The sequence below is a fragment of the Aquila chrysaetos genome, chromosome 24 (genome assembly GCF_900496995.4).
Source record: "Aquila chrysaetos chrysaetos chromosome 24, bAquChr1.4, whole genome shotgun sequence".
In the NCBI taxonomy this organism is placed as follows: domain Eukaryota; kingdom Metazoa; phylum Chordata; class Aves; order Accipitriformes; family Accipitridae; genus Aquila; species Aquila chrysaetos.
Window position 1 is genome coordinate 18,776,931 of NC_044027.1, and position 12,371 is coordinate 18,789,301.

The 12,371-nt window shown below is 45.3% G+C and overlaps 2 protein-coding genes across 5 annotated transcripts in view; one reads left to right on the forward strand and one right to left on the reverse strand.

Moving 5' to 3' along the window:
- Nucleotides 1-28: 28 nt before the first annotated feature.
- ZBTB26 (zinc finger and BTB domain containing 26) lies at nt 29-8,460 on the reverse strand. 3 transcript variants are annotated; one of them, XM_030001082.1, is made up of 4 exons: nt 8,372-8,460; nt 8,032-8,112; nt 6,590-7,533; nt 29-5,714 (listed from the first exon to the last, which is right to left on the reverse strand). In XM_030001082.1, the coding sequence occupies exon 4, from the start codon at nt 5,702-5,704 to the stop codon at nt 4,388-4,390; it is 1,317 nt and encodes a 438-aa protein (XP_029856942.1). In that variant the 5' UTR covers nt 5,705-5,714; nt 6,590-7,533; nt 8,032-8,112; nt 8,372-8,460; the 3' UTR covers nt 29-4,387. The 3 variants fall into 3 exon arrangements, with proteins under 3 accessions (XP_029856942.1, XP_029856941.1, XP_029856943.1); XM_030001081.1 differs by lacking the exon at nt 6,590-7,533 and having other exon boundaries at nt 8,372-8,454; XM_030001083.2 differs by lacking the exon at nt 6,590-7,533 and having other exon boundaries at nt 8,375-8,445.
- The window catches only part of RABGAP1 (RAB GTPase activating protein 1), a 75,618-nt gene continuing 71,706 nt past the window's right edge, over nt 8,460-12,371 (forward strand). Inside the window, exon 1 of one of the 2 annotated variants that reach the window (XM_030001060.2) lies at nt 8,460-8,571. The gene's annotated coding sequence lies outside the window, so the exon portion shown is untranslated. Of the gene's footprint in view, nt 8,572-8,646; nt 8,670-12,371 lie in introns of those variants that run through there. The other variant, XM_030001061.2, reaches the window with a different exon arrangement.

Genomic DNA, 12,371 nt, shown 5'->3' on the forward strand with positions numbered 1-12,371 from the left:
CCCGGCGGGAAATGAGAAGCGGCGGGAGACAGAGTTAGCAGCACGTTTATTAGAAGACTTGGCACTGCTACAGCGGCTGCCGCCGGGGGACACCGCACCGCACCGGCAACGGGGCGCGCCTCGCCTAAACGTCCGGTAGAGGTAGCAACGTGTGGGCCCGGGGCGTCCCGGGCCGCCGCCCCCGTAAGGCATCTCGGAGAGCAGCTGCCCGGGGATGGGGGGGGGGGGGTGGGGTGGGGGCTCCTCCTCGCCCCGCCGCCGGGTTGGGGGGGGGGCAGGCACCGTCAGCGAGAATGCGCCGAGGGAAAGGAGGTGCACCGGCCACCGGGCGCAGCGGCTGGCTTCTGCCCGACCACCGGGCCGGGCCCGGGGCCCGGAGCGGGGAGGAAACTCTCCGAGGGCCGCTGACCCGCCTGCTTTGGTAATAATACGTAGTGTAAGACTTTTGCCCGTCACTGAAGAGGTAGCTAATGCTCAGTCCGTCGATTATACAATCTCAAAGGAAAAACGTCCGCTCTGCCTTCTCAAGCCTTACCAAGTCAGGAGGGGCCGACTATTTTTCCCCCCTTTGTTTTTCAAAATCAAGACTTAATGTGACTTTAGAATTCTCTCAGCAGTTTCAGTTTGTATAGAGTTTTGATTCTCCCTCCTTGCCTGTACTCCTCCCAACGACTCCAGAACCAAAATCAGCCCCACACAATCGATTTTTTAAAGTTCAGCGGCAGCTATCCAAGTTTTGCCAAAAAGCTAGGGGAAGAAAAAGACCGACACTTCAATTTTATCAGTTACTAACTTGCAAAACATGTCTTCTAAAAGAAAAATAAATTAAGGAAAGACTCATCCCTGATCTATACAGGAGGCTGTGCAGCTGCACCATATGCTGCAGGAACACAGGCTACACAAGCTACCACCACTCAGAAAAGTGTTGAGCTTAAACCTCTGGTAAACCTAAGAGTTCTAAGATTTTCTTCCTCTATATAAAATAAATAAATAAAATGCCAACATAAAAAAAATCCTAATATATTCAAGGAGGTATTAAAATATTTTTGTAATAGACTTCAGTTATTTTTAGGATATGCAGGAAGTTGTACAGCACATTAAGTTGTGAGACTATCCACTTACCAGCAAATAGTATTCTACACATTAACACACAGATCATGATAACTGCCATAGTCCTCATCTGAATATGCAGCATCAGTAGCAACAACCAATGGATCTAGTCTTTCACTAATCGGAACATTGCAATGAAGACAACATTTTACATACATGGACAATTAAGTTCATCTTAGTCTATAACCGAGCTGCCTCTGTATATTCCATTTATAATAATTCTCACTCCATTTTAATCTGTAATTCAGAGAAGAAGCATTAGCCAGATTTTTCTTTTCTAATACCTCTTCTATACTCCTTGCTTGTCTGTTCCATATAGGGGCAAATCTTAGATGAACTCTACCACCAGTGCACTTTGCACCGTGCCATCAGCGTATTGCCCTCTTAGATCTCCAGTGTTTCTGGAGTCACGCAGCCATCTCCTGCATAAATCTTTTGGTCTGCACCCTTTTGCCAGGCCAAAAGCGCAGACATTAGTAAGAAGTCACTTTTCATCCAACAGATGTGTCCATTTTCATTGAAGAAGCAAGCAGTCTTCTGCATTTCTGCTTTTTCCTATTTATTTCTGCCATGGTCTCACCAAATGACCACAAGCAGCCTTTTAACTCAACAGCCAGCAGTCTCAGCCTTCTCAGACGTTGACATCACCACAGCATAGGGTGGACTGAAAACCTACGTATCTTGACCAAATCATTTTTTTGTTTCTTAGGAAACCCCTTGTCTCTTCATGTCAGCTTCAGGTCACCCACGGCTACTTCAACAAGCTGTATTCTCCTTACAGTAACATTACAGCTTCATAATTCCACAAAAAAAACCTTCCCAGATAGACAAAGCTTTCAATGCTGTCCATTTTGCTGCCACTTTTTCTAGCATTTGTACAGTTTTCTTCCTTCCTCTGTCAGAAGACCATTTTCTTTATCATGTCCATATTCGTATCTGGTTAGATTGTTCACTAGTCCCTTACAGCACGTTGACCTGGCTCTGCAAGCTCTTATTCTCCATGTCTATCTTCGTTTTGATGTTAGTGCTATAACTTATTTCCATATACTGAATAAAATATTGTCAAGATGTTTGAACAATACAGAAGATTCTGCCTGAAGACAGAATGCAAGCATCAGATGCAACTGTCACGGTCAGTTTTAGCTCAAAACGATTCTGAAAGCGGGTGGCTTTATGAGGAAAAACAGTTTTTCTTCCCATGCAAACCTATTTTCTGCCCCAGGAACCTGAACAATAATTTTAAAAAGTTCCAAATAGTTAGATTTTAGGCCTAAATATATTTGCTACAACTTGAAAGGTGTAATGCCCTGACTCCACTTCCATTGCTTACTTCATAGCTGTCCATGTAATAGTTCATGTAACAGTCAAGTACAGTAGTTTAAGGATTCAATTGCAAAAACTGATTCACAGAATCATCTTGCTTTTCTACTTGAAAGTATGTGGATTTCTGAAAACGTTCTGCAACATTAATGCTTTTTATCATCCATCAGTGTAACATCTGCTTAAGGAAATCCTGGCTTCTACACACACATATCTGAAGATCAAGACCAACTTTTGATAATTACATACAAAACATTTTTTGCTCTAACACACCTTTGGTCATACCTGTTTAGCATTTTTAACCATACAATAGCAGCCTTTTACCCCCACCCCCTCATTCAAACACACAAACAGTACTACTTTTAGGTAGGAAGCATAATCTCAGCCTCATGGCAAACCTTGTGGAAAAGAGCTGCATTGGAAGAAATACTTAATCCAAATACAAACAGCAGTTCTCTACCGAGGATCAGCCATTTGATTATTAGTCTATGCTACACTTCAATGTAATAAGAGTGCTGTTCTACTGGGAATGGTGTTCCTCGATAAATTAGTTTTTCAGCCTCATTGGGATGCGGATAATTCCACGGCACTTTTGAGAAGCAATACAGTATAATCCCAGAATCCCAATTGACATGCCATTCCCGCTACATTTGATGTTTAAGGCGGTATACAAGAGGTATTGCTGAGTACAGCCAATAGCTGATATATTAACCTACGGAAATTGTGCTACCTATACTTCATCCTAGGCTCTGTAAAACACTAATGGTCATGAACTATGCAGGTCACTTAAAAAAAAAAGTATTCTTTGAATGTCCAAGAAATCAAAAAAACTTTATGTTGTTAATGTTCTCATGGCAGGTATTTTTGTGGTGGTTTTTTTCCAAGTTAACATGGCCCTTATTAGATACCAAGGAGAGATATACAAGAACTAAAGGGGGGGGGGGGGGGGGGGGAAGACAACAAAAAAAGAAAAGCATGGAGTTGTTATACCTTGCAGCTTTTAAAACAGATTCTGTTCACAGTGTCAAAAAGCAGTATTTCTCCACTCCAGCTTTGCTCTAAAACCAACAACTGTTGTGGCTTATGTGATGCAAAATTTATGGAAGATGGATGATAATTTTTAGTTTTGAAGTGTTTAGCTTGTCTCAGTACATACACTGGTAAGTGCCCTTTAAAAATCTTAGGTATGACAGCATAAGAAATAGGTCATACTTGCACTCCAGGCACTGGCCTCTCACATTCCAGAGCTGCAATTTATTCTCATTTTGAACAGTTCTATGCAACGATCAGCTAACCCTGCCAAATCATTTAGGGTTTTATCTTTTCATAACACATGTTAAGCTTAAAAACCCTGAGAGCTTTTAAGATAGCATTGATTGGCAGCAGAAGTTTCTTGAAATAGTTTAGAAAGGGCAAAAAAGTGACACAAAAATACTTCATTTCAACTGTAGGGGTATAGGGGTAAGATCAGAGAAAGGTAATTTTAAGAGGTAAGTTTAAATTTAACTATATGGAGTGCTTTCAGTTATCCAGTGCTTTAAAAAAAAAAAAAAAAAAAAAAATCAGGTTATCTCACAGACTTGTCCTCTTTGCTCTTTCCTCCATCTGCCCAGACACAGAGAGGCCTCTAACTGTACAGCAGATGGTTTACTTGCAGCCCACAGCAACAGTCTTTCAAAAGGTGTTAGTCTTGAGTCTCCTAATCAGAGAGAAATGAAACAATTAACCCCATAATCCACAGTAGAGACACAGACAGAAACCTGAAGGAAGATTGCTATTCACAGAAAATATCAAGTAAGACTAAGAACGAATGCTGAAGACCTGCCAGGTTTTGCAATCCAACCCGCCATCCATCCATCCGTAGCCTTTCAGGGCATACCACTAGTTTAGGTAAGAGCCCAAACCAACTGTTCACTCCTCTCAGTCATGATCCCTACAAAGGGCTGTTTTTAATTGCTTAATTGACGCAGGTACTATCATTTCTTAAACTGAGCACAGCCTGAGGCAGCTTCCCTGCATCCAGTACCTGGCTTGCATCAGCTTGCTGACAGACCTTACTGTCTGTAGCAGCGCTACATGTGAATGAATCGAAGTCCACTGTTATGTCTTGAACGTTTCTTTCATTGGCATTGTCAAAGCTATTTTTACCATGTAGCTGTTTAAGATGTTTCCTCAGAACGGGTTTATGCGCAAAAACCATGTCACAGTAGTTACACTTATGGGGCTTGTCCCCACTGTGCAGGTTGAGATGGTCCTGTAAGGAACATTTCTGAGAGAACGTTTTCCCACAGATCTTACATTGGAACGGTTTGATGCCTGCGTGCACTCTCATGTGCCGGTGGAGATTGCCTTTCTGAGTGAATGTCTTGCCACAGAGAAGACACATAAATAGTTTATGCATCTTTAAGTGATTAGCATAGTTTTCCAGATGCCGAAATACTCTTGTGCACTTTGGACATTGATGGTGCCACTGGAGGCCTTTGTCTATACCTCGGTTGTTAGGCCCAAACATATCTTTAGAGGCCAGAATGATGTTATCACTGCCAGCATATGAAAGGGCATAGTTGTGGAGGTGGTTTTGCTCTATTTCACTTGCTCTGTTTTCAACAGTGGAGTTGATAAGAAAGTGTTGAGGCTCTGAGGAATGCAGTGCAGTTTGTTCAGAAGAAATAAACTGGTTCTGATCCTTCTTATTCCTAACTTCTGTTACCTCCCCGATGGACTCCACCTTGATGATCTGAATATCGCTATCCTCCATGTCCATACTGTCTTCTGAAGGTTGAATACAAGGTGAATCTTGCTGCAGAGAGTCGTCGTCTCCTTGATGTTCCTTCAGCTCAGAGGAGTCACTTTGCTGTTCACACTCCTTGCTCTCCAACGGCTGCTTTGGTTTTATAAACTTCCAGAGGGCCTGCGTACATCGTTCAACAATGTGGCTCATCTGCAGAAAGCTTGCAGCAGTCAAGTAGTTTACCAGTTCCATTTCAGGAAACTCCAGAATGCCACTGTAACAGGAGAGAAGCAGCTGCCTCCCCACTTCTGAACTCTGCAGTATAGAGATTTTTACATCTCTGGAGTCGTTCAGTAAGAACTGATCTCTTAAAAAGGGAGAGCCAGCAGCAAATACAATTTTATGCCCATGAACTTCAACGTCATCTATATGGACCACGACATCACAAAATTTGTTTTCTTCCCTCAGTTTGTTCATTTTCTGTAACATTGAATCCCCGTAATTGTCAAACTTGAAGTGAAGAATATCTGATCTTTCTGACATTTTGGCACACCTAAGGAAAAGCAGCAAGAAAAAAAAACACAAGTGAGAATTTTTTCTTTTTCTAAAATGCAAGTTAGAAGGGTCTAAAGAAATAATATAAAGTGTGTGTTTAATCAGATGTTATGTTTTATCCTAGATAAATGCTGAAGTCTGTTACAAGTTAAAAAAAAAATAAATCAAGTTTACACCTTGCCTTACAATATCTTTTACCTTTTTTTAATTTAATGCAGCTTGAATATAAAGTAGAGATGATAGGACAGAAATTCTCCTGAAGCAGTATCCTAAAGAGTTAAGATGTTTTCCACACTACTTGTCTGGAATTTAAAGGGAAGCCACTGAATTATTTTTAGCAGCCTTTGCTCTTGTAAAGCTTTGCTTCCACATTAAAACTCCTCAGAGATTTTGTCTTTACCAAATAACAAAGATGTTCCTTCAGCTTTTGGTTCTTGATTTCCTTCAATGCCTAAATAGCTTTCATGACAAATGAATTCAAGGTAAGATAGTACCTGGCACTTGCCAGACATGCAAACATCCCTCTTAACCTTCTGCATCTATCATATACTGCTCCTAAGAGTTACAGTCCAAGAACAATGGCTACAGTTCCTCTAGGACACTTCACAATTTGCAGCAATATTGACATAGGACACATCTCGTTGGCAGTAACTGTAACTTCGACAAGCCAGTCTTAGGAAGGACTACGCGAGCTTTGTGGCATCTGCAGCACTGAGTTTAACGCATCATTTTAGATTGTCTTGTAAGTTTTTTTGCAAGGGTTGGTTTGCTGTGCGTTGTTCTGGTTTTTTTTAAAAAGATCATAGGAAAAAAACGTTCTGTATGGCCCTTCATTATATAAATCACACCTTCTAGGCTCCCTGTTTTGAATACCTGGGGAATGTAGGAAGTCTTGTTTCTCGTCTTCTTTGGAAGATGACTCCTCTAGGAAGTTTGTTCTTGTTTGACAGTATTTGGAATGAAGAACAGTGGATCTTCCATAAAACAAGTATCAGTCTTTTCTCTTTCAACAGTTGTTTTAGGAATTTAGGAGACTACACTGATTCTCGATGAAACACTGTTCACGCAATCGTGCCAGAGAACTGGGATTGCAGGAAGTGAAGAAATCACAGGAGACTAAATGATGCAAGATTTAGTGAGATAAAATAACAAAACAAAGCAAAACTTACACCTCACAACTATTACAACCACCACATAAAGCTTGAAAGGAAGCTTTGAAGTTTACAGATAAAAAGCCGATACTGCTCTCTTGGGGCATGAAGTATCAGCTCAGTGTACACAACAGGAAATGGAGTCATGCCTAGTGTAAATGAATGAGTACACAAGACAAGGGTTCAAAGAAAAACATTTTTAGAAGTATCTGCTGATGGTCAGGGTTGTTTCAATTTGCTGATCAGACATCATTCGGAAGCATGACCTCCTCACTACTCAAGCCCATCAGGTATATCTTCCAGCGTACGGCACGTGAGAATTAGAAAGGGATTTCAAAAGCCTTCAGAAACAAGGGACCATGGAAAGTTCGGAAACAGGGGTAGCATCACTCTGCAGCACAAACAGTTCTGCTGAATCTACAGAAAGTAGAGCCGCCAGTCTCTTAGTTATCCTGTCTTCAGTGCTGCCTGACTCATCCCCATTTCTAGGCCAAAACATTGAATTTTATGAGGCAATAGCCTTTGGCAAATATAAACGGTAGCAACAGATCAGCGTGCAGTATCTTCAGTGAATTTCAGGCGCCATCGAACTGTTTCTCTTTGTGTTTTCTCTTGGAAGCGATGAAGGAAGTCTACCCGTGAACCTGTTTTTTCCACCTGGGGGTACTACAATATAAGCGCAGTTAAAGCGCCCGTGCCAAGGTAACGCTATATCGTGCTGCTAACCTGACACAGCTACTCCAGTGGCTTTGCGTTCCTCGGGCAGGTGACAAGAGCCACACCACGAGAAACTGAAAACAGAAAAGCAGCTAGCCTCGACACACATTCAGTTTCCAATACCCCTGATCTCCAAGAAAAAAAACAAACAAGCAACAAAGCCACCCAATGAACCCCAAATCCTCTTTCTCGGGAGGCTGGCAGACCGAGCCCAACTTCTGGTCAGCCGCGACCCTCCGGGCCGAGCCGGTGTTTCCTCACCTTCCACCGACGGCGGACGGCCACCGTGTCCCCCCGCACGTACTTCCCGACAACCGGGAAAAACGATGTTGCGGGACAGCTCAACCGAGAGCCCGCGCGGCTGTTCAAAACCCCAAACACCAAATCCTTCGCAAAAACGGCGGGGGGGGGGGGGGGGGGGGCTCCCCCCGCCGAAGGGGCACGTACCTGTAGCGCCGGGCCGCGTCCCCCCGCTGGCACCCGCGGCCGCTCCTACCGCAGCGCACGCCGCGGCCTCCGGCTACGGACCTAGAGAGGGGAGGAGAGCCGCCGTGAGCCGCCGCCCGGGCTTGGGGTCGCGCCGCCCCAGCGCCGGACCGGGCCCGGCCGCCAGCCGCAACCCCCGGCCGGCCCCGCGACCCGCCGCGTCCCCGGCCGGGCCGGGCCGCTCTCCGAACCCGGCCAGCGGCGGAGACAGAGGCGGCGGGGGCAGGAGCGGGAGCCGCGGCCCGCTCCGAACCCCGTTCCGGGGCCGCCGCCCGCGTCCCGCCAGCCCGCCGGGACCTACAGCCGCCGCCGCTGCCGCCGCCGCAGCCCAGGACGGCGACTCGGAACCGCATTGTTCGGCCGCCGGAAGCGCTCCCGCGCCCTCCGCCCCGCACCCGGAAGCGCCTGGCGGGGCGCCCGCCCCCTCCGCCCGGTCACGTGGTGGGCGGCAGCGGCGGCGGCGGCCCAGGCCCGGCACCGGGAGGCGGCGGCGGCGGCCGGGTAGGTGGGGCTCGCGCTGCCGGCGGGGGTCTCGTCCGCCCCGTCCCTCCGCTCCTCGGGCCGCCCCCCCCCCGGTCCGCTCCCGCGGTGCCTGTCAGGTGCGTGCGGGCGCTGCCCCGCCGCCGCCGCTCCGGGGCTTCACCGGCGCTCCCCGCCCCTGACCGGCGAGAGACGCGTGGGGGCTGGGGACCCCTCCTGCGCCCCCTCAGCGGCGCGTCCTTCCCCTGCCCACCGGACCGTCGCTCCCTCCTGCTGCCGTGCCCTCCCGTCCCCTCCACCCGGCGCGGGGGTGACCGGGGGCCGCGGCCTCGGTGCGGGGCCGTGAGGCCGCCCCCCCGGCTCGTACGGGGCCTGGGGCGCTGCCGGGGTCCCCGGTCCGAGTCCCGGGGCAGGCGGGGGACGCCGGGCTGGGCCCGTCCTCGCCAGCTCCCCGGGATGCGGGTTGGGGGGGGACGGGACTAGGGGGGACCCGCCTTGCTCCTCCAGCCTGGAAACCCGTGGGTGGTCCCGGGACCCCTCTGAGCGCGTCCCGGAGCCGTTCTGTCCCGGGCTCCTTTGGGACTGACGGCGATCGATTTACCGGCCAGGTGCCCGCTTTCCCTCGCCGTGGCCCGGCTGTGTGGGTTGTTGCCTGTTGCTTCCAGGTGTATCCTAAAACGTGGCGTTTCATTGCGTCCAGACACCTTTATTTGGTTTGTGTACCGTAACGTCCGTGTTTCTCTCAGTTTTTTGTTTTTTTTTTTTTTTTTTCCCTTCCTGTTGGCAAGGACACGTTTGTTTCAGTTAAAACATTCCTAGAAGAGAATTTTTAAGGTCTCATTGTGTCAGTTAGGGATGGAAATTAAGTATAAACAAACAGACTGTGCTAACTTGGTTTAAAAACACGCATTGGCGAAAATTAAGTGAAAATAGAACAGGTAGAAGTAGACTTTGTGGTTGTCGTCTGTGTAGTTTTGCCTGTTCAAGGCATTCTGGGGGAGAGGAGGAGAAAAACTACTCAGGAGAGGTTTGGAGAGAGGGAAAAGATCATGTTTATTTCTTAAGCACGAGTTGGAGATCAAGCACTGCTTACCTGCGTTGTTAGATATAGCTTCATCTATATCCCCAATTTTACTCTACAAGTTTTGTTAAAGCACAACTTGATGGGATTTCTGAGGGTTTTGGCTACTTTGTTAGAAAATGCGTAACTGGTGGACTTCTTTGCTGATTAAATTACAGAAACACTGTATTCTTTTTGAAGGTCTCTACTTAACATTAAAAGGTCAAGGACCTGAGCAAACTTATTTTTGTGTACACAGTAAACAAATTAACAAATGGAGCTTGGCATAGGGGTTTCCTTTTGTTTTCCAAATCCAAGTGCAGACAGCTTTTAGCGGCATGCACCGAATGTAACTCTCCTTTTTTCAGTTCTTTCACAGTGTATTTTTGAAGTGCTATGTTTGTCTGGTAAGCATAACTCTCTGTTTCTGTTTGAATCCTAATGAGAGGAACTCCACAAGTATACAGAGCTTCATCTTCAGAGTTTGTTCAGCCTCTGGCTGCACTGCCTTTATCCCAGCCTCCAGCCTGGGTTGTGTCCTGCATATCCCGGCTCCCCCATGCAGACAGCGCATAGATGTGCCTGATGCTGATGGAGCGTCAGCCGCGGAGTGTGGATGAACCAACCGTTCATAGTTAATTCGTTCCAGCAACATTCTTGTGATGGGCTAGCTGAGGCAGTGTCAGCATTTCTTTTATAAACCACGGTTTCCCAGGACCTGCCGCGTGTTTCTGGGGTTGGGGAATTTGCTTATTACAAGAGCCTAAAATTAGAGTTTTGTCCTCTGAAGAGATAGTTCAAATTAAGATTAAAAGCAAAATTATGTTGGTAATAACTATGAATCTGTTAAGGATTGTTAACAAAGATTGTATTAGCTTAACTCCTGTGTTTTGTCTGATTCCTGGTTTTGCATACAATGTGTAACGATTCACTCACTCAGCTTCCTGAGATCTGCCCTTCTCTGTTCTTGAGAAGAGGGAGGGGGGTGAAATTTGAGGCAGCGTTATCTCCAGATAATGATATCTTTTTTCTGTCTGGCTTTTGAGGTTAGTGGGAACATCTGTGGCTGTCAGTGTATTTTAAAATGAACAGAAAAGTTAGTATTGTACTTGCTATTTTTTATCAATTTCTCTCTTTAGTCATCCTAAATCTTTATTTTCACATGCAGTATTCCGCTGGCTTTCTTGCTTCATTTTGAGTGCAAAATACTTCTCCTTGTATTTGAGAGTGTGTTGCACAGGGAAGGTGGGTAAAGATCAAACATACAATTATGCAGACTAATCATGCGATATGTGAGAAGAAAAAGGTTGCTAGTGATTGATCTTTCTTGTATGGTTTTTTTTTTTTCCCCCCAAAAGCCGCAGTAAAATACAGGCAGTGTGTATGTGCTCAGAAAAAGTCAAAACCACAGCTCCTTTCCCGCATCTCTGTCAGTCCGACATCACTTTTGCTCTTGCGTTTCTTAGGCTGCTCAGGCTTAAGCACCTGGCGCAACTGCCTGTAATGATGGCATTGTGCTGTAGCATTTTCCAGGCTCTTTTCAGGACTCACTGTGTATTTGTAAAACAGTTAAGTGTAGACTATGTGAATTGTGAAGGTAAAAAAATCACAGATGTCAAAGACTGTAAAGAGCCGAGTCCTAAACAATGCTGGCTTATTTGTCATAACATGGCTTTGCAAAGTACATTGTAAATCTTCTGAACTCTGCTACAAATTCCACTTTTCACCCACACTAAGATGCTAATGATGAAAACTAGGAAAGCAGAACTTTGTATGTATAAACTGAACCATGCTCGATGATATTGTTAAGCTATGCATAAAGCCAGAGGAATAGAAAGAGAAAATACGTTATTTTCAGTGAATCAATTTGCATTGAATCAGTCACCTCAGTGTCTTGGCTGTGTGCTACCTCCTTGTCTCCCATGTTTTTTAACATTATACTTAGTGTTTTTATATTTTAGGGGATAGAGGATATAAGTTTATTTTGCATGCCAAGCTTTCTGACTTTGCTGTTCAATATAGCTTTTTGAAGTATACCAGTCTTCAGTAATTTAGTTAATATTGCTGTATTGTTCTTCTATATCTGGTGCGTTCTTCATCAGATATACTGTAACTTTGTGGATCGCTATAGGAACTGCAGCTGAAGTACAAACACCGGGAAGGAGATGAATGGGGAAAAAAAATCTCTTTTCCTCTCTAGTTTGCATACCTGTTCTCATGCTTATTCTCTTTTCTGCCCTGAAAACCCAAAACATACTTAGGTTTTGTGTTTTATTCCCCTCTAAATTCACTGCTAAGGGTGCTACATCTGCTGTTGACTTAAAGGTAACTGCTGTTTTAAACACTCCAAGAAGTTCACAGCTGAAACATTCATTTTTCTGCTCACCCTCTCGCTTTTTGTGTGGCTGTGGATATTCTAAACACGGGAAAACAGGCACCCCTTGGAAATGGACTGAGACCAGCCATAGTTACGAGTGCCTTGCTTCATTTGTTGCGCATGTCTCCAGGTGGCATTCAAGCCTCAGTCTCTTACAGTAATGTAAAATGGAAGGTTTTCTAGTTTTCTTTTTTTGTATACTGTTTGCTTTAAGGTCTTTTAAATTCATTCTAGCAGTACTTACAAGGAAAATTTTGATTACAAGTTGCAGGTCAGGTGCCAAATACTTGGGAGAAGATAGGAAAGTAAAGGATAAATATTTTATAAAGCTATATAACTAATCTCGAACTCAGTTTTTTTTTTTTTCCCCAGTTGTTTGAGATT